This window comes from Psammomys obesus, unplaced genomic scaffold (genome assembly GCF_907164565.1).
Source record: "Psammomys obesus unplaced genomic scaffold, mPsaObe1.curated_primary_1811, whole genome shotgun sequence".
Taxonomy (NCBI): domain Eukaryota; kingdom Metazoa; phylum Chordata; class Mammalia; order Rodentia; family Muridae; genus Psammomys; species Psammomys obesus.
The window spans coordinates 13,786,560-13,807,174 of record NW_026585895.1 but is presented as its reverse complement, the minus strand read 5'-3'; the positions used below and the strand labels follow the sequence as shown (position 1 = coordinate 13,807,174).

Here is a 20,615-nt window from a genome sequence, read left to right as displayed (position 1 = left end):
ATTTGTCTATTTCATTCTCAGGGAACTAAGGCAAAAGTGACTAGTTTATGTTGGCTATACTGAGTTACCTCCTTTCTTTTTGTATCTTTATTTAGAGGGACATGGGCGAGTTTGGTGTCTGTTTAAATAAGCTTAGACCTCTCCTAGACTCCCAAACTCAGCTGGGCTATTCTCCAAAGAGAGTATCCAGGCTGGTAACCAAGAGATGGACTCTTTCTGCAAGCTCCATTATTCTCTTTCTCTGTCTTTCTGAACTCAGCGAGCTTATTCAGCTTTGTTCAGTAGAAAGATTACACACTAGACGGAAGCTGGGAGGCGGTGATTTACCATGTCTTTGCAGCCGCTACCACAGCCTCTTTGGTTCTATAGGCTTTGGGAAGGCATTGAATCATCTCCAGCAAAATGGGCTGCATAGCTTTGGAAATAAGCAACCACCTCAAGCCTCAGGGCAAAGGGTCCAGAGGGAAGTCCTTAGGAGTAAGGAGGCCAGAGAAGCTTTTGGAATGCTGCCCTTTCCCTTCCTGACGTCTCGAAATATCAGCTCACACTTTGTGTCAAGAGCTCAGCAGAGCCCCCGCCCCCAACAACAACCTTTTGCTCTGTCTGCATGTTGACAGGAGGAGCCATATCTAACATGTACAGCATCATGGCGGCTCGCTACAAATACTTTCCGGAAGTTAAGACCAAAGGCATGGCGGCCGTGCCCAAACTGGTCCTCTTCACCTCAGAACATGTGAGTGGGGGACTCTGGCTTTCGGAGTGTGGTGTTTTCCAAGGGACGATGTAACTTCTAACCTCAGGCCTCCATTCCTTGTAGAGTCACTATTCCATAAAGAAAGCTGGGGCTGCGCTTGGCTTTGGAACCGACAACGTGATCCTGATAAAGTGCAATGAAAGGTAGGCAGGGTGAAGGGAGCTTTAGGTTCTTGATGTATTAAATGTGCTCGTCTGTTAAATTTGTTTCATTGTGCTTAAGGACTGGCTCAGTACAGTGTGCCAAGCTGCTAATGGTCTGTTGAAAATATCCAATTACAAAACTTTTTTGCTGCTGATGAAAAAGGAGTTTTTTTCCTTGTGTAATCTTGTTGATTCTTTATTTTAATTTCTCTCTTTTCATAATAATTATAGGGGGAAGATAATTCCGGCTGATTTAGAGGCAAAAATTATTGAAGCAAAGCAAAAGGTGTGTGTGATTTGGTATAACTGAAACACCAGTGAATCCCTTTTTAAAAAAAAAAATTATTTATTTCTGACCTCCACAATGAAAATTTTTCATAATAGGATAATTTTATTATATTTCTAAGATTCCTATCTCAGATATTCACTTATTTCCAACTTATGAAAAGGATTTGGCTTCAAAGCTGAGTCTACAAGACATACATACATTTTGTGTGTGTGTGTGTGTGTGTGTTCTGAAAAATGATGTCATTACTTTGATGTTCTTCAATAAGTCAACTACCGGGGATTCAGAAGAAAAAAAAAATCAGCCAAATTGAACATTTTGTCTGTTTCTTATTAGATATAGTCTCATTTTAATAAGTACCATGTTATCTTGGGACTCTGATTGGCAAAGCACTTCTGTGCCCAGCAGATGGTTCACGGTACTTGGCAAAGCCAGCCTGGCAAACTCTCCTAGATAAAGCAATTCCCCCGAGCAGTTGCACCTGCAAAGCCCTGCCATGTAGCGTCCAGGACAGTGACCCTCGCGCTGTCCTTTGGTGACTTTCCTTTCTGCTTGCCACTGTTTTCTGGGGCCTCGACAGAAGAGGGGATAGGATGCAGGTTTACTGGCCAAGGGCTGACCCCCCCCAAACTCTCCGATACTCCCTGATCTCCCCAGCTTCTCCTAGCTCTTTTCACTCTTTTTTTTGCCTTCCTCTTTTCCATGTCAATATCTTCATGATCACCATGAATCAGTGTTTCAGCTCTCATACTTATAGGCCTTCTGTTATTATGTGGGTGCGTGCGTGCGTGTGTGTGTGTGTGTGTGTGTGTGTGTGTGTGCGCGCATATGTGTATGGAAGCCAGGGGCCGTGAGGCCTAGATACTGCATCATTTGTTTGAGACAAGGTCTTTCCCTACCCTTTCCCAACAGGGTAGGTTGGGTTGGCCAATCAGCAAGCCTCAGGGATCCGCCTGTCTCCACTTACCTGGTTCTGAGATTACAAGCATGCACCAACACGCTTGGCTTTTTAAGTGTGAGCTCTGAGGCTTGAACTCAGGTCCTCAAGTTTTCAAGGCCAGCGCCTTGCCAACTGAGTTAATGTCCAGTGCTTGAGTCCACCTCTTTTTTTTTTTTAAACCAAACAAAGTTTGGATTTAATTATGTTATCAAATCACTTAGAACAACATGGCTTCCACAGAGGTCAGCGTCCCAGATGTTCAGAAGTGAAGCATTTGGGTGAAAGCCTGCCCATCACTCCAGATACTTATTAATTTTCCCTTTGTTTTTTGTCATATAACATACCACCATGATTCATTTTATATACATTTTTATAAGTTAATTTTAAGTCCATCATGTTTAGAACTCTGTATCTACTTGTTCCCAGCACCAAAAGATCTAGCAAGTAAAGAAGAAACAACACAGTCTCCCTGTTGGATGAATGAAAGAACGAACAACAAAGAGTACTTCTAGCTGTGGCCTCTGACCCACAGCAGCTTGGCTCCCTGTTAGAAGTGAATATTGTTGCCTTCTCTTTCCCATAGAAATGAGCAGATGGGGAAAGGTTAAAGAGCACAAACAAGGGAACTGGGGAGGTGGCTCAGCAGTTAAGAGGCCGTACCACTCTTCCGCTGAGTCAGGCACAAGTTTACAATACCTGTAACTCCAGCCCTGGGGCACCTGAGATTGTCTTCTGTGCCCTGAGTGTACCAAAACACACACACACACACACACACACACACACACACACACACACACACAAATGAACAAACAAACAAATATATGAAAAAAGTGTAAAGCACTAATCAGCCATCTCTTTCACCTCGCAGGGCTATGTTCCTCTCTACGTCAACGCAACCGCAGGCACAACTGTTTATGGAGCTTTTGATCCAATACAGGAGATTGCAGACATATGTGAGAAATACAACCTCTGGCTGCATGTCGATGTAAGTGTCCTCATTCGGTCACAGCCCTGCACTGCTTTAAGCTTTGCCTCTAGCTGCTCTGAACACCCTCTCTGGCCCTTCCTCCATGCATTCGCTCCTGCTTTGCCCGACTCTTCGGCCAGCCCTCTGTGAAGAGAGCCTGCCACAGAACCTGGCCACCCTCTGGGATTTATCCCGGGCCCTTACTGGCCAATAGTTTTGTTCTGTGGCTCCTCCTAGAATCTACTATGAGGAACAGTTGCTTTATTTGGGTGAATGGATACAAAGTAAAACAGAGCTGATTTCAGAGAGGGAGAAAAAGATGACCTAACCTGCAGAAAGTGCCCGTGAGTGCAAACACTAGCCACCTGCCTGCATCCCCCACTTGTAACACATCTAAGAAAAATGCCTTTTGCTGCATGCAGGAAATACAGGAAGTACACGCAGACATGGGCAGCTATGAGAGCAGTCCCAAAGCTTCCCAGCACAGCAAATGTGAGCTCCCATCTAGGCGATTGGAGCCTTTGTTCTCTCTCTTACTGGATGTAATTTTCTTTTTGTTTTTTGTTTTGTTTTGTTTTGTTTTTCTCAAAACATTGTTACTCTGTGTAGCCCCGGCTGTCCTGGAACTCACTCTGTAGACCAGGCTGGCCTCAAACTCACAGAGATGTGTCTGCCTCTGCCTCCCTGAGTGCTGGGATTTCTGGCGTGCGCCACCGCTCCTGGCTTGGACGTAATTTCTTATAAATAATAGGAAAATCTGCCTCCCTCTTGACTAACTGGCTAACAAAGGCTGTGCCGTGTTGCACGCCACACCAGGCTCTCCAGTAAAACCTGTGTCATGGTTCTCACAGTGTCTCCTATAACTGGACCTTCCTGGGGTCTCCAAGCCCAGCAGGGGCTGGTGCCTAATGCGTTTACCAGGACTTGTTTGGAAGAAGCGGGTAGTTGTGCCTGCCTTCTAAACAGTGGCTCCCGGACAGTGCAAACAATTGTGTTGGGCTCAGAGAATAGAATTCCTGGCCTCCCATAGCACTTTGGGCCTTTGGCTCTTGGTCCACACAGCGTCTACGACTAGAACTGTCGGTGTGGATTTATTTCATAGGTCTTCCTTGACTGGCTTAGAACTTACTAAGTACTAAGGATGGTCTCAAACTCATGGAGATCTGCCTGTCTCTGCCTCCCTGGTTCTGGGATTAAAGCCACACCTGTCTTGGTCTTAAGCTCTTCAGCATCTCGGCCCCTCTTGTCTCTCTTCTGTCGTTTGCAGGCTGCCTGGGGTGGTGGGCTGCTCATGTCCCGGAAGCACCGCCACAAACTCAGCGGCATAGAAAGGTACGCTGGGCTTGGCAGCCCTCCTTCACCTCCTGTGTTAGATGCTACAATACACACCTTGGCCCTTCCTCCTCCAGCCCTGATGTCAGCCTGAACTCCCAAGTTTCAATTTTCAGTCTCAGACCGCAATACTACTAGTCGAACTTTAGCTTCCCTGGTTGTTGTTTGTTTGTTTGTTTGTTTGTTTGTTTTGCTTTGTTTTGTTTTGTTCTTTTAGTGTTTGCTACATGGTTTATTTCCTAGTCAAATGAGTCCTCAGTGAGTTTACAACTGCAAGTGCCTAGGAAAAAGGAAAGAACAGTGAGAGGGCCAGGGAGGTCATTGATTCAGCTCTTCTTCCTCAGGAAGGTAACTGATGACTAATACAGTCCCCTGACTTACCTCAGTATCGAGGACAAAAGAGAGACAGGAAGCAAAGGTGCAGAAAAGAATATTCCAGGTAGAAGGCAGGATCAATACAAAGGCCCTAGGAGATGACTGTTGGCAGTCTTGAGGACAGTGGGCATGGAGCAAGGTGGAAGAGGTGAAGAGCAAGCCAGTAAGAAAATTGGGCTGGGGGAGTTCATCAGAACATTAGCAGTGACTCCGGATTCTGTAGCCACTGCTATGTCTGCCTCCTCCTCTCTGTCTTGAAAGCCATCGTCAAACATGAGATTAGCTTGTTCAAGATGAAATAGAAAAACCTGTGATTTGGAGGGAAATATGCTAAATGGAGATGAGCCAGCCCAGCTCCAGCTTAGACTACTCATACCATTTTTATTTTCCATCCTTGGGTCTAGGAACAGGTGAAAGAATTGACATTAGGCTTGCTCTTTTTGTTAACATTAAAGCATGCATGTTTTCTGAAAGGAGCCATTTCCACATTGTGCCCCATTTCCCTCCACTTGCAGGAGCACAGACTCATTTTTATTTACTTCATGCCTTAGGACATTCAGAAAACCATGTTTAAAGACATCGTATGAGATCTAACTATAATTTTTAATGACTTGATATGTGACAGCAATGAGAAGATTGGTTAAGTTCATGCCTTCTGAGTGGATTGGTATCTTTTCTATGATGTCAGCACTTGGTTAACCTTCCTGGAATTCCTCTCAGGTCTTCTTCATGAGGTTCTTTTTTGTGGGTGTAGGGGAAAGTTCTTTAAGCTCTGCCCACTTCTTGAAACTTGGTACACACACACACACACACACACACACACACACACACACACAAAACCTAAGAGGCTAAAAACCCACAGCAAGAGTTTAGTGCTGGAAGAGCACAGACTATAATTTCGAGGCAGTTGTTATGTCAGAGGAAACACCCTTCTCGGGCATTAGAATGCAGAGCCCAGATGTAGCCGAGGCCATCAAAAAAGGGTCCATAACCCAATGAAGGAAATTTCCCAAGTTTGAATCATTATACGTTACACTCAGTTGTTTCTGTAATGTCCTAGCTAGTGTGCTCCTTAGTCATCTAATTGTGTCTGACAGAGTGAAGCAGTTGCTAGGAGACCAGGCTTGTTGAGTGAGCCTGGCAACTCAGACTGGCAAAAATCATGCTCATTTCTCAATCACTGCTGCTAGGGAGTCAGAGTCTATGGCAGTGCAGCTGATGGCCGCATTTGGGTGTGCCATCAGCAGGCAGGCCCTCTTCACTAGCCCTTCTTTAAATCAAAACACAGAGACAGGAAAAAGTCTGAGGGCGTGGCTGAGAATGAGGCAGTCTGGTGTGCCGGTTGGGCAGGCCGGCTCTGTAAAGAGAATCCTGCACTCAGACCTTGGATCCGGCATCTCCCAGCTGTGGGACTTTGGATAGTGTGGCTAACCTAGCTGGGCATCAGTTTCTCCATTTACACCAGAAATAATAGGAATACCTACATCCTCATCTACATCTATTGTGAGAATTACATATAACAGGCCCTAAGACTACATGTCCTGTGTTTTTGTCTTTTATTCTATTCTGATAAGATAGATATGAACTCTGAAGCACAAATGAGCTATGTAGTGTACACAAGCTAGAAAATGCTGGGACTGAGATGCAGATTTGGACAACTGCAAAGCCTGAGCCCATAGTTCTGCCTCCGGGCCATATACACCTAAAGCTCTGAGAATAGTGGGATACGTACTAAGCAGCAGCCATTGTTAACAGCAGTAATGTAGGATTCTGCAGCGCGGTGCCTGGAGAGACTACCTGGAGCCTGCATTTCCTGTTGGGGGTCAATTTAGGAGACTGGGCGAGGAAAGCGACTATGACTTTGGTGGAGTGGGGTGAGGTCTTCCTCAAGAGGACGGGCTCTTCTCTCCCTCCCACTCATCTTCTCAGAGGCTCCTATGTGTCTTCCAGGGCCAATTCAGTCACCTGGAACCCTCACAAAATGATGGGTGTGCTGCTTCAGTGCTCAGCCATTCTGGTCAAGGAAAAGGTTCGTACTCCCTGGGTTTGTAGCCCTGGGGTGAGCCCAAGGACTGCCCTTCCCTACTCTCCCTGCTCACACTGATTTTTCCTCTTGGCTCTTGCCCCTTGCTCCATCTTTGTTCAGTGCCTGGGACCCTATTGGTGATAGGCCCTTGAGTGAAATTCTTTGAGCATTTCTTCATGGCTGCGCAGACCTGGAAGTAACTATGCTGAGCCATGAATCAATGAGGACAAAGTGTGCTCACTGCAGCATACTTTGAGTTCTTTTCAGATATTTGTAGTCTCAAGAGCTGAAAAAAAGTTAGATGGGTTATAAGTACAGATACCAGCTTAGGGCAGCAGGGACCGTTAGCCAGACACTTCTGTGAGGGCCAACAAGATAGCTCGGTGAGTAAAGGCGCTTGCTGCCAAGCGTGGGCTCTGATGTTTATCCCTGGGATCCAGATGGCGGAAGGGGAGAACCAACTCTCTCAAGAGTCTTTTGATCTCCACATATATGCCGTGGTACACGAGTGTGTGCAGTAACTAACACACACACACACACACACACACACACACACGTGCACACGCAAAATAAAATGTCATTTAAAAAAAGCTTCTGTGAGTAGGTTGGAGACAGATTTCTTTCCCCATCACACACGCAGTGCATTGACGCTGCAGGAGAGACCCGATACAGCCTTCCTCTCGTGGGAGTCAGAGCCCGCACTGGCTCCACTGCTTCCGTCAGAGTCAGAGGAGGTCTCGCACAGACTGGAAGACTTGGGGTACAGGGGTGGCATCTGGGGAAACAGGAAGTTCTTCACAGCCCGAGCCTCCCCACCCATTGAGGCTTTGACTCCAAGCCCTGCCCAAATGTCCCTTCGAGGAAGAGCGAGGCCCTCGTTGCAGGCATCCGACACGGGAGAACATTTTCTAACCCAAGCGACAGAAGGCAAGGCAGGGGTTTGGGGCAGGCAGGCAGGGGTTTTGCCAAGAGCAGCTTTAAGGGACATCCGAACTTCTGGAAGGTCTCAGCAGGAAGGAGGTGTGGGCCCCCGGTCCATCCTTTGCGCCCGCATCTTGGACTGGTGAGTGCGGTCGCTCGCATCTGGATCTCCCTGACAGGGCATACTCCAAGGATGTAACCAGATGTGTGCAGGCTACCTCTTCCAGCCTGACAAGCAGTATGACGTCTCCTATGACACCGGGGACAAGGCGATCCAGTGTGGCCGCCACGTGGACATCTTCAAGTTCTGGCTGATGTGGAAAGCAAAGGTATGAAAGGGGGAAATCCAGAAACAGGGACTGCCGGTTAGCACAGGTGAAGGAGAGGCGGCGATGTGTCACAGACAATTCACTGAGCACGGAGCTGTATCTAGATAATGGAGATAACTGTATTTTCTTTGTGGATGGACTAACTTCTTCCCTGGGTCCGTCGATTCTCTCTTCTTCAGCTCATTTTCCCTAGTTTGAATCACCGTGGAAATTTCTTGTTCTTATAATTCTCTTTTTACTAAAAATTTGGCCAAGATAAGGACTTCCACACTAGCTCTTAAATTTAAAAAAAAAAAAAAAAAGCTTCAATCTCTTTTGTGTATGTGTGTGTTTATGAGTGTGTGTATGCCACAGTGTGCATGTGGAGGTCAGGGGAAAACTTGAAGAAGTTAGTTCCCTCTTGCCAGCACATGGGTTCCCAGGTCAGACTCAGACTACAAGGCGAGGCAGCAAGCACTGAGCCATCTTGCCCGTCCTTCGAAGTAATTCTCAAGACCTCTAAAAGCGTTTTGTGGAGATGTGGAAAAAGATATAAAACTACTCTGCTAGTCTGAGAGGAATACAGAATTCCTTTATGGGACATCTCATCACGGAAAATACATGTATACATGTAGATTATGTATGTGTACATATGTGTATACATATATGCAAACACTGAGGTTAAAGTTCTGTTTAGATAATGGCCGTCCCATTACTTGTACTTTACACTGTACTCTGGAAACTGCCATAGTGTGTGCGTTGTGTGTGGTCCCCGTGTAAGATTAGATGGGTGGGTGTGGTGGTGTGTGTGTGTGTGTGTGTGTGTGTGTGTGTGTGTGTGTGTGTGAGATGCTGTGTGTATGTATATATGATATTTTCTCTGTGTGTGTTTGTGGAACGTTGTGTGTGTGTGGTGGCTCGGGGGTTAGAACTCGACACGGGACTGAAGTACACCGTGCTTGCATGTGTCGTCCTCTTGGGGTGCATTTCTGTATCTATGATAAAGTTAGTGGAATTTCCAAATATATATATATATATATAAATGGGAGATTACCCCACGAGTGTTTCTGCAGTAGCTCTACACAGCCAAGTTAAAGGCAACTTGGATTTCACAGCCTTGCAATCCCACCTGTTGTTTCTGTTTACTAACTGTTTGTTCGTTTTAATAATTTCATAGTAAAGATTTGGACTAACTTTCCCTCTGAACAATAAGGCTCTCCAGCAATATCTAGCCTGGTATTTATTTCTTCTATGGGGAAAGCTGGCAGATGATTCAGCTTCCTTCCGACTCCAGTCATCTTGCCTTACTGGAGAGTCTGGATTTGATTTCTCCCACAAAGAAATTGCAGGCATTTCGAGCATATAAATGCCTTCGCCTCAATTGGAGAAAAAGCCCCATCATTTTGCACTGCTGTAATGACCATATGGACAGTCTCCATAATTACGTCTTTATTTTGTCTGACAATGGCCTCTTGAACTGTCCCCAGGAGGCTGAACCCCTGGGCTGGGAAGGGAAGACCCTGGGGGTGGAAATCCTTTGCCAGGGAGAGTTCCCTCAGGGCCACCACTTGTAGAAGCTCCTGCATTGCCAGCTCCTGATCCTGCCTGGGCTCATGAGCCATCCACAGGCTAACCCATGCATCTGTGCTCGTTAACAACAACCCAATCGGCAACCTGCTTGCAGCTCTGCTAATCTGCCATGCTGGCTCTCAAAACTGTGCTCAGCCAGTTTGTCTACAGTTAGAGCTAGTGCAGTCTCTGGGCATGCGCTGAGCACCAAGGCACCCACCCCTGCCTGCTGGCCTGTTGCTGGATGGGAGCAGCACCGTCCTGTGGAAGGTGAACTGCCAGGGAGGACTGGGCAGGTTTGGCCAGGATGTGTGGCTGGGGAAGATGCATTCTATGATAGCATCTTTTAAAGTATCGGTGATGGAGAACTAGTCAGTAGTCCCTTTACCTAGTGTGGACCACTATGAAACTGCTAGAGAAATGAAATGTGAAACAAGCTCAAAGTCGTTACCTGTTATTCCCATCAACAGGTATGTTTAATTGTTCTAGAAGTTTCTTAATAGAGCCAGCAAGGTGACTCAGCAGGTAGAGTTTGAGTCCTAGAACCCACATGGTGAAAAGAAAAACCTGACTCCCACTAGTTGTCCTCTGACCTTCACACACACACACACACACACACACACACACACACACACACACACTCTCACAGAGAGAGACTAGCCTCAGCCCGGTATTCAGGGCTTTGAAGAAACTGTGCACATTTGGTTAGCTGGTCCTTCCTAGCCACCTCCAAGACTATACTTCTTTATGTGGCCCATACACAAGGCCAGAGTAGCCTTCCTAAATGACCGTCACAGGGAAATGCAACTTGATATTAACCAACACAACTTTCTGCTTTGAAACAGGGCACTGTGGGATTTGAAAACCAGATCAACAAATGCCTGGAGTTGGCTGAATACCTCTATGCCAAGATTAAAACCAGAGAAGAATTTGAGATGGTTTTCGATGGTGAGGTAGGTTGTCCGTGGACTGGACAAATGGTGTTTCCAGAAAAACCATGAGGGAAGTTCCTGGAGCTTGAGATGACCCATGTCTCATCACCTCATCCAAAACAGGACTTAAACTTTTCCCACTCACAGCCCCCTTCATCCAAGGTATCATTGTACAACCCCAAGTATATTATACATGAAATGGACATATTGGGGATGAAGAGCAAAGATGGTCATTCTAAAGCAGTTCACTGGTAGACAGTTTTGCCGTTTATTAAAGACTAAAGTAGGTTTGCACACTAATGAGATGAGCGCTCTTGTTTATTTTTACACAAAGAAGTACACTCAGACTGAATATGGGATGCTGCAAGATGAAGAGTAGCAATTCTCAACCTGTGGGTCATGACCCTTTTGGGTGTTGATTAGCCTTTTCCCAGGGTCACCTGAGACCATCGGAAAACACAGATATTTAAATTATGATTCATGACAGTAGCAAAAGTACCGTTTTGAAGTAGCAACAAAAATAATTTTAATGGTTGGGGGTCACTACAACAGGAGGGACTGTATTAAAGGGTCACAGTGTTAGGAGGTCTGAGGACCACTGATGTAGAGGCTCCTTAACATTTTTCAGAGTCGAATGAGATTTTGATTTCATAATCTTTAATGTAGGGAATGTTGCTTTGTATTACTCTATAGGATATATAGTACAAAATGGCAGCATGTCGATAGGAAAGTGTAAATGTATTTGTTTCCGCAATCGGACCATTATCTATGAGCATGGACCGTCCCCCTGTTCATAGCGGGTGTCAGCCTGGACCTGAGCTGTTTCAGGCGGCCTTCCTTGATGTTCTGTGGCACTAGGTGCATGTGCAGCACGGGTAGGCTAGCTGCATGTCCAGAACCGAGTCTGTAGGGAGGTGACCTGATTCAACCCAGGCCAGCGCTGCCAGCAAGCCCCGGATTCATTATACATTTGATTTGGGCTAAGATTCAGTCCTTCTATAAACAAGAATCTCTTGCAACCCCCCCCACACTCCCACACTCCGTCATAGAAACCCTTATGATGTAACAGTGCACAGTTAAAAGCACTGAACCCTCGACTATCTAGCCCTTGGCCAGCCCTTGGGCCTAGAGTGCTTCCGGTGGCAGGTCCTAACCCTTCGTTGTCCTTGGCTCTATCTTGAGTTGGACTCTGTCCATGAGAAATATCTCCCAGGCTCAAGAAGCTTAGAGCTCGGCCAGATCCTCATCTTCCAAGACTGGCTCTAACTGAGGGTTTGCCCTGCCTGGGTTAATTATGAAGAGAGCCAGATAACTGCCTCTACCTAGGTTCACACGCTTCCCCATTACACACAGCAAAGGACCTGTCAGCCCAGTGTTTCCTGAGTGGCAGCCATATGCCAGACACTAGGTTATGTATTATTATTGGCCAAAACAAATAGTGTGTTTGCCCTGGTCGAGTTCACAGTTGAATTAAGAAATACGGAATTGCTGCCATTCTCGGTTAAAAAAGAAAAAAAAAGCTTGTTTGTAAGGCAGCCTGTTCCTAGACCCCTGTAAGCAAGCTCCACCCTTAGCTGGCATGTGTCTACTTACCAGGCAGTGCCCTTCGCAAGATACCACCCGAGAGTCACCGAGTGAGTGCCCACCGTCAGCACCTGGGGCTCGCCCACCTCCTCTTTCTTTTACACCGGTTTCCATGGAGACTGAACTGACAACTATGGTGTCTCCAGCCACCTAGCAGAGCCATTCCCTCGGGTCGTGACCCCTGTGGGAAGCAAACGACCCTTTCACAAGTGTCGCCTGACACCATCAGAAAGCACAGATATTTATGTGACGATTCATTACAGTTATGAAGTAGAAACAAAATAAATTTTGTGGTGGGGGGGAGTCACTACCACAAGGGGAACTGTAAAAGGGCCGCAGGGTTAGGAAGGCTGAGAACCGCTGCTTAGATGCAGGCACAGCGCTAGCCACGGCGGAGGAGAACTGCAAACCTCTCTCACCCACCAGCACACCGTGTGTCGACAAAATGAGCTTCCGTCTGGGAGAGCCCAGCAACAGCAAAGCAACAGCCTTTTCTGAATGACTCACATGCCATTGTTTTTAGCATTTCAAGGCCCAAAGGCGGTAGGTTTGGGGATCTAGAAAGTTCACTGGCGCTTGGGGAGTCAGTGCTCCTGACAGGCAAGACTGGGGAAGCAGCACTTCCTGCCTGGTGTGTTCACCACATTGCTTTAGAGGCGCCATTCAGACCTCTTCCTTTTGGACTGAGAAAACAACAACAAAACGTCCTCCAAAAACGCCTCTCTGGCCCTCCGCCAAGCTCTAATCGTCTTATTTTTGTTTGCTTGGTTGTCTCTTGAAATTTCTGCAGCCTGAGCACACAAACGTCTGTTTCTGGTATATTCCACAAAGTCTCCGAGGGGTTCCAGATAGCCCTGAGCGACGGGAAAAGCTACACAGGGTAAGCAGGGCCACAGGGTCTGTCTTAACGGCCCCGCTGCCGCTCTGGAAGGGGAAGGATAAAAAACCAACCCAAAGCCTCAGGATGGGCTTGTGGGAAATGGGGTGTTAGGAAGCCATCTTAATTTATACTTCTGGGGTCTGTGTTGCCCCCTGGCCATGGTTCAGATACAATGGAAACCTCTAAAAGATGGCGTCCCACTTGGACTGGAGCTCTTCATTAGACAGGCTCTGTTGGGACATCCCATATTCTACTCTGTCCATGATATCTTACTAAGTCCAAGCCTATGTGAGCACTGACTCATCTTCCCTGTTGATTTTCACATCTAGTTTATCCATTCATAGCTGTTGTCATGTTTATGTAACACTCTAGGCATGCCACCATTGAGCGAATATTTGATAAACTCGGTCTGTGTGCCGGGCAGTCTCCTGGACTCCAGGCTATCCACAGTCATGTAACTTATAGTGAACCTTGCCCAGTGCTTTCTAAAGAAACTCGTGATTGGGTGAATTTAGATATTAGCCGTGAAAAACATGTGGTGCCAAAACGGTTTTGGTTGTTTTTGACAAATAGTCAAGGGCAAATTGTGTTGAATTGTTTAAAGGAGAGAGAGCATTTCAGCCTTGGTGCTGAGCTTGGCTTTTTTTCCATCTCTAGGTGGCTCCCAAGATCAAAGCCCTGATGATGGAGTCGGGCACAACCATGGTTGGCTACCAGCCTCAAGGCGACAAGGCCAACTTCTTCCGGATGGTCATCTCCAATCCAGCCGCCACCCAGTCTGACATCGATTTCCTTATTGAGGAGATAGAAAGGCTGGGCCAGGATCTGTAATCCCCGCTTGGAGAAACAGAATCACCAACCTCTTTCCTGTCCGGTACCCTGGAACACAGCTCTGTCGGTAGCTGGCACGCCTAGGCCATCTCATTGAAGGGAATTGTAATCTCTTGAAGAATATTTGTCACAACCTCACGTAAGCTTGTTCGTTAGAGTTAGCAGGAAATAATGTTCTTTTAAAAAAATTGCACATTAGAAACACAGTATATATGTACAGATATATATATATATATACCTCTCTCTATGTACATGTATGTATAGCGAGTGTGGCTTAGTCCTAGACCACAGCATGTCGCCTGTCCCCAGAGAACCAGCCTCACCTCCAGCAGTTCCTGAGAGGCTAAACAGCTCGCCAGCAGCCACAGGGCAGATGGCGCCCTCACTGCCGTGTCCTAGGGACCTGGGGAAATGGTGCTGGTAGGAGCCTACCTCCCTGCCAGAGCCGTTCCCACCTGAAGGCATGACGGATGACAGAAACCACCAGCAGATGACGGGTGTCACCCCCTCCCTGTTAGCACCCCGCTAGGGGAAACAGTAGCACAGTCTTTGTCACTGTTGTGCTGTTGCTGTGTCTTTAGAGATTAATTTATGTAGACTGTGTATATTAATTAGTGTCGTCTGTCTTTGGGCAGGGGGAGGTACATATGATGATTTAATTGTACGTCAGTGAAATATCTGCTTATTATATTCATGTTATAATACATATATATATATATACCATGTTAAAGAGGCATCTTGTATTTTCTTCCCATTTGTAATGTATCATATTTATATATCAATGAAGTAAGTTCTGAATACTGTTTATGGTATTTTCGTGCATTTGTGAGCCAAAGAGAAAAGAGGAAAAGTAGTGAGAATTGAATTTCTATTAGAGTGCCCTTAACATAATGATTTAAACATACGTGTACTGTCTGGAAAAGAATCCTGACCCTGTACATAGAGCCATGTACATGGAAACCCTGCTTCGTAGCCTCCTCCTGTCTTCGCCCGTCTGGCTGTACGTCAGGTGTTCTCTATGCTTTTCTAGTGACCGTTGAATAATAACTAGATCTCCCATAATTTTGTAGTAGTACATGACCAATCTCTGTGACTCGCTTTGCTGAAACCTAAGGCAACGTTTCCGAAGACCTCCGACACACTGACCAGTCCCACAAGTGTTTTTGAAGAACTGAAACCCACACTGTGCATTCTAGAGTATGCAAGAAAATATAAATAAAATAAAAAATATTCTCTGTGAAGAACTTGAACCTCTTTTTCTTTTTTTCTTCTAGTCTGTGTTTTATACATCCATGGCCCATTTATTTCCCAGCTGGCTGGTTTTAGGTGATGCTTCGTCTGCTGGTAAAGTTGAGCCTTACCCAACTGTTGCGGGTTCCTATGCCCTTAGTTAGGTTATATTTGCTCTTTGTGTGTCCCCCCACACACACACACACAAAAGCAAGCCCTGTTTCTCACCTTCCTGGCTGCATCTTGGAGTTGCATGCCTCATCAGTAAATGAATACCTCCATCCTCCACCTCAGGGACAGTTGTGGCTCCAAGGTTGAAGTGGTGAGTGTGGCAGAGAGACTCTTGCTTTGGACCTGAGATTATCTGCCATCTTTGCCTGCCAATCACAGAATCACAGCTCCTTGTTATGAGTGCCTGTACAATTTATTCCCTTAAGAAAGATACTGAGGTGCTGGGGCATCAGGAGAAAGGACCAATGTCTGCACCATTCTGTTAAGTATGAACAGTGCCTTATTCATCAGGCTACAAGGCTTTGTCAACGGCACCTGTAGAGACAGAAAAGTGACCCCTGTACATAGCACCGAGATAGAGCAAACAAGCTGGGCCATAAGGAGTGACCAGAAAGATACTTCCTTCTTTTTTCTTTTTTTCTTTTTTTTTTCCTGCTATTCTTTCAAATCCTTACTGTGATTTTTCTCTCCCGCATCCTTATTTGAGTTCAGGCCTTCCCCATAGCTTTTCTGGCTTCCCAGGTATAAGAAGTGCCTTGTAGTGGCACTCAGCAGCCCAGCTCCAGGAAATAAGAGTGCCTTCCAGGTCTTATGCAGCGTTACTCCTCTCTGCTGCCTCCTTCTGCCATCGTTTCAGGCTTCGAGCTCCCAGCAGAAAGGTGATGGAGGCTGGTGGTGTGTTTTCTTGAGACCCTCTTTCAGCTTTTCAGTTTTTCTTTCAGTTTTTTCTTTCAGTTTTTCTAGCAACTGTATTTTCTCAAAGAGGTTGGGTCTGTGGGAAGGAATGGATAAAGTAACAAAGGAATAATTCTTAAAAGATTTTAAATAATTTTAAATCATGTGTAGGGGTATGTGTGTGTGTGTGTGTGTGTGTGTGTGTGTGTGTGTGTGTGTGTGTAAGTTTGTACACATGAGTGTAAGTGCTAAAGGAAGTCAAAGGCATAGAATCCTCTGAAACTGAGGTTGCAGATAACTGTAAGACTCCTAGCCCCACCGTGTGAATGCTGAGAACCCAAGTAGTATAAAAAGCAGTATTCACTCTTTTTATTATTATCATCATCATTTTTATTTATTTATTTATTTATTTACAATTTATTCACTTTGTATCCCAGCTATAGTCCCCTCCCTTATCACCTCCCAGTCCCACCCTCCCTTCCTGTTCCCCACCTCCCCTCCCATACTCCACTGATAGGGGAGGTCCTTCTCCCCTACTGTCTGACCCTAGCCTATCAGGTCCCATCAGGACCTCTGTGGGCTGTCTAGGTGGCCCCACCAGGGAGACGTGATCAAGGAGCAGGCAACTGAGTTCATGTCAGAGACTGTCTCTTCTCCCCTTACTAGGGAACCCACATGGAAACTGATCTGTCTGTGGGCTACATCTGAGCAGGGGTATATGTCCTCACTATGCATGGTCCTTGGTTGATGCATCAGTCTCTGCAGTCACTGCTGGGCCCAGCTTTTTTTGGCTTTGTTGGGCTCCTTATGGGGCTCCTGTTTCCTCCAGGTCCTTCTATCCCCCTTCCTCCATAAGACTCCCTGTGCACTATCCAGAATTTGGCTGTAAGTCTCTACATCTGCTTTAATCCCCTGCTGGATGGACTCTTTTAGAGGACACCTGTGGTAGTCTGCCGTCCTGTTCCCTCTCTTCTAACTGAGAAGCAGAAAGACACGCATGGTATATGCTCACTTATAAGTGGATATTAGCCAAATAATATAGGATAAACACACTAAAATCTACAGATCTAAAGAAGCTAAACAACAAGGAGGACCCTAGGAAAGAGGCTTAGTTCTCATTCCGAAGGGAAAACAGGATAGACACCAGTGTTCACCCTTACCCAATGAGCCATCTCTCCAGCTTCCAGGGGCATAATTTTACCAAGCTGTTAAAGTGACATCTAACATTAGGTCTCCTGGACCACAAAGGGCGTTTTGTTTGTTTAATGGGACAATTTAGGGGTAGAATTAAAGGACATGTTAAAATTAAGGTAAATTCATTCTTTAGAGTGTACTGTAGGATCGTCTATGAATTTTGACAAACCCATCTTGTCACATCAGTGATGGAATGATCAGAATCTACCCCAGAAAGTTCCCTTTGTGCCCTTGGCCTGAGCATTTGCTGGCCCTTTGAGTTCTGTCTTTCCAGTCCGCATTCATGGTGTACTGCAAGCGTGTTCCTGCATGTAGCCTGCAAATGTGCCCCTCTCGCTCTGCCTACAGCCTTTGAGACCCACCCAACTTTGTCTGCGTAAATGTCTGTGAAAATGTTTCCCACCTCTCCATTTCCAGTTTGGGGCAATTAAATTATCATAAACATCAGTGTGATGGAAGTTTTGGGTTCTTTGTAAATTCAGTCCCGTTGTGTAAATACGCTTTTGTTTTGATCCCAAGTGTGGGATCTTAATTGGGCTATAGCTCGTCCACACCTGTTAATGGTCTCGTGCAGGGTGTGTCTTTTGCCAGCTGGGAACGGTCTGCCATTCGTGGCACTAAGAGGGCCATGGTTTAGGACTGAGGGATATAAATTTGAAAGGTGTGGCTGGCATTCGGTATTGGCATGTGGCGTGTGGCAGTTTAGAGAGACCAGAGACCCGAGACGGTGTGGCGGTTTGGAACAAGCAGGCAGGCAGACAGACAGACAGAAACACTTTAGGGAGCAGTGGCTTGGAGGAGACTGCTTGCTGCGCCTGCTGTTGATGGAGTTTGGCAGAGCCCTGGAAGACCCTCTGACCCTAAACAGTCAGGAGAAGTAAAGGGGCCCTCTCTCCCCGCTCACCTTCTCTCCTCACCAACCTAGGGTCGGGAGGTTGGAAAGGAGGTTGAGGCCTAACCACCTCAACCTCGTCTAAAAATGCAAATGTTGGTGGGAACACAGATTTCGCTTCGTCTGGGTAAACAGCTACATAAGTATAGGATTCCCAGATTATATGGTGAGCGCACACTTAACTTTAAAAGGAACTGTTGAACTAATTAAACAAAATCCTTAGGGAATTGGTTTGGGTTCCTGCTTGGCTCATGGCTGTGCAAATGCAGCTTTCTGTGGAGGCCTCCTGCGTTTGAGGTTTACCGGTGTAACTCTTTTAAGCTTTGCTTTACTGTTTTTATTTATCCGTACTTGTGTCTGCAGGTTCCAGGGGAGGACAAAGCTGTCGGATTGCCTGAGCTGTAGTCACAGGTGGTCGTAAGCACCCAGTGTGGATGCTGGGAACTGAACTCGGGTTTCCTGCAAGAGTCCTATGTGCTCTTGAGCACAGAGCCATCTCTCCAGCTCCTGCTAACTAACTGTATTTATTTTTCATTTACGTGTGCGGGTGTTTTGCCTGCATGCACGTCTGTGAACCGTGTGCAGCACATACCTGGTACCCTCAGAAGCCAGATCGGGACTGGAGGTACACATGGTTGGGAGTGCTCCCATGGATGCTGTGAATCAAACCCAGGTCCTCTGAAAGAGCAGCAAGTACTCAACTACTGAGCCATCTCTCTGGCCCTGATAACTCATTTTCATGGCCCCACTGCTATTTGCATTATAGTCTATAGGTCGGTTGGCTTGAGCATGCTTTTGGAAATAAATACCATGAGTTTCCCCAGTTTTGTTTTTTGCCTTTGTGCGGATGTTGCTCTGAGTATTCTTGCCTCCTGAAGCACATGTACAAAGGTGTTTTTTGTTTGTTTGTTTGTTTGTTTGTTTGTTTAGATAAATCTAGAAAGGAAATGGCTGGGTCACGCTGCAAACTTCACTGGTGAAGCTGACGTGGCTGGTCCAGCATGCCTCACTGCACAGCCTCACTGTCACGTGACTGAAAACGTTGCACTCTTGGGACAGAATCTTCACTAGCACACACTAGTTGTGTGTGCTGCTTGAGATTCTCAAAAGTGGACTCAGCAAGCCAGGAGGCCCTCTCTCATTCCAGACTCAGGCGTGTTTATTGTAACTGCCCTCCAGAACCCTCTGCCCTGGGGCAGTGTGGACCCCCAAGTCTAAGACAGGGAGATGGGAAAGCTAAGGATGTGAAGACCATCGCCTCCCTGAGAACAGCTAGAAAAGCAAACCATTCCCAACAGAGGGAACTGTTGTTTACCCCAGTGTGAAGATGCTGGCACTGGCGATGAGGAGCTGGAGGCTCAAGCTTGAGAGAAAACTCTCCAGCCGAGACCTACTGAGGAGCCCCAGCTGACTGCTTTGATGGAGCTCCCCAGGTTTATTTCTGTGAGACGTTGCAAGTGCCCCTCTTGATGTTACAATCTATGCTTGCCTCTTGTCGTTCACTTTCCCCTTTCTACTTTGGACTTCTCCGAGTGCCTCAGTTGGAATTGCTACAGCTGTGATGCAACAAGCCCCGAAGCAGCTTGGGGTGGAAAGGGTTTATTTGGCTCACAAATCACGGGTCTGTGGAGGGGATCCAAGACAGGAAGGACCTCAAACAGGTCAGGAACCCGAGGCAGGAGCCGATGCAGAGTTCATGGAAGAGTGTTCAGCCCGCTTTCTTATGGCACCCAGGACCACCAGCCCAATGATGGCACTGCCCACAAAGGGCTGGGCCCTCCCTCATCAATCCCTAATGAAGAAAATGCCGTACAGCCAGATCTTGTGGAGGCAATGAACTGAGGTTCCCTCCTTTCCAGCGACGCTGGCTTGTGTCAAGTGAACATAAACTCCCCAGCACACTGCTCTCTGACTGGCTGCTCCAGCTGTTCCTGCTGGATGTGGTAAGCGTCTGATTTGACGATGTTTTGCTGTATATACACAGTTGCTATTTGTGCTGGCCTCGCACTTAAGTCACCTCCCCCACCCCAAACCAAAGCTTTTGCTGTTGTAGATAATCCCCTGGCCCATGCAGGAGAGTCTGAGATAGCGTTTCACTGTGGGCTTATAGTCTTCCCTGACTACAAATAGAGGTGGACATCTTTCCCCATTTTTATTGTGACTCATTTGTGATCTAACAAACTCTTGCCCTTTGCCAAGTTTTCGATTGAGATGGCTCCTCCTTTTCCTTTTAGGTGCTCTTTATCTCTCCGGTACTTGTTCTGTTTTATTTTGCTTTGAGACAAGATCTTGCTATGTAGCCCAGGCTGACCTGAAACTCATGAACTTCCTGCCTCTGCAACCTGAGTGCTGGGATGGCAGGCATGAGCCACACTAGGCCTCGCTTCTAATTCTTTTCTAAATTATATGTTTGGCAACATCTTCTCCTAATCTGGGGGTTGCCTTTCACTCAGTTAATACTCTTTTTGAAAAGCATACATTTTCACATTTAATTTAATAAAGTTTCCAATGCTTTTATTGGTGGTTTCTGTTTTTGTACATCATC

General features: G+C 46.4%; 1 protein-coding gene across 1 annotated transcript in view; it reads left to right on the top strand.

The window, feature by feature from the left end:
* The window catches only part of Gad1 (glutamate decarboxylase 1), a 39,127-nt gene extending 24,041 nt beyond the window's left edge, over positions 1-15,086 (top strand). Inside the window, exons 8-17 of the mRNA XM_055600571.1 lie at positions 618-733; positions 818-897; positions 1,129-1,183; positions 2,992-3,108; positions 4,358-4,422; positions 6,748-6,826; positions 7,924-8,073; positions 10,467-10,574; positions 12,928-13,017; positions 13,675-15,086. Coding sequence (XP_055456546.1) covers positions 618-733; positions 818-897; positions 1,129-1,183; positions 2,992-3,108; positions 4,358-4,422; positions 6,748-6,826; positions 7,924-8,073; positions 10,467-10,574; positions 12,928-13,017; positions 13,675-13,848 — 1,034 coding nt within the window. The 3' untranslated portion in view covers positions 13,849-15,086. The remainder of the gene's footprint in view (positions 1-617; positions 734-817; positions 898-1,128; positions 1,184-2,991; positions 3,109-4,357; positions 4,423-6,747; positions 6,827-7,923; positions 8,074-10,466; positions 10,575-12,927; positions 13,018-13,674) is intronic.
* Positions 15,087-20,615: the final 5,529 nt, after the last annotated feature.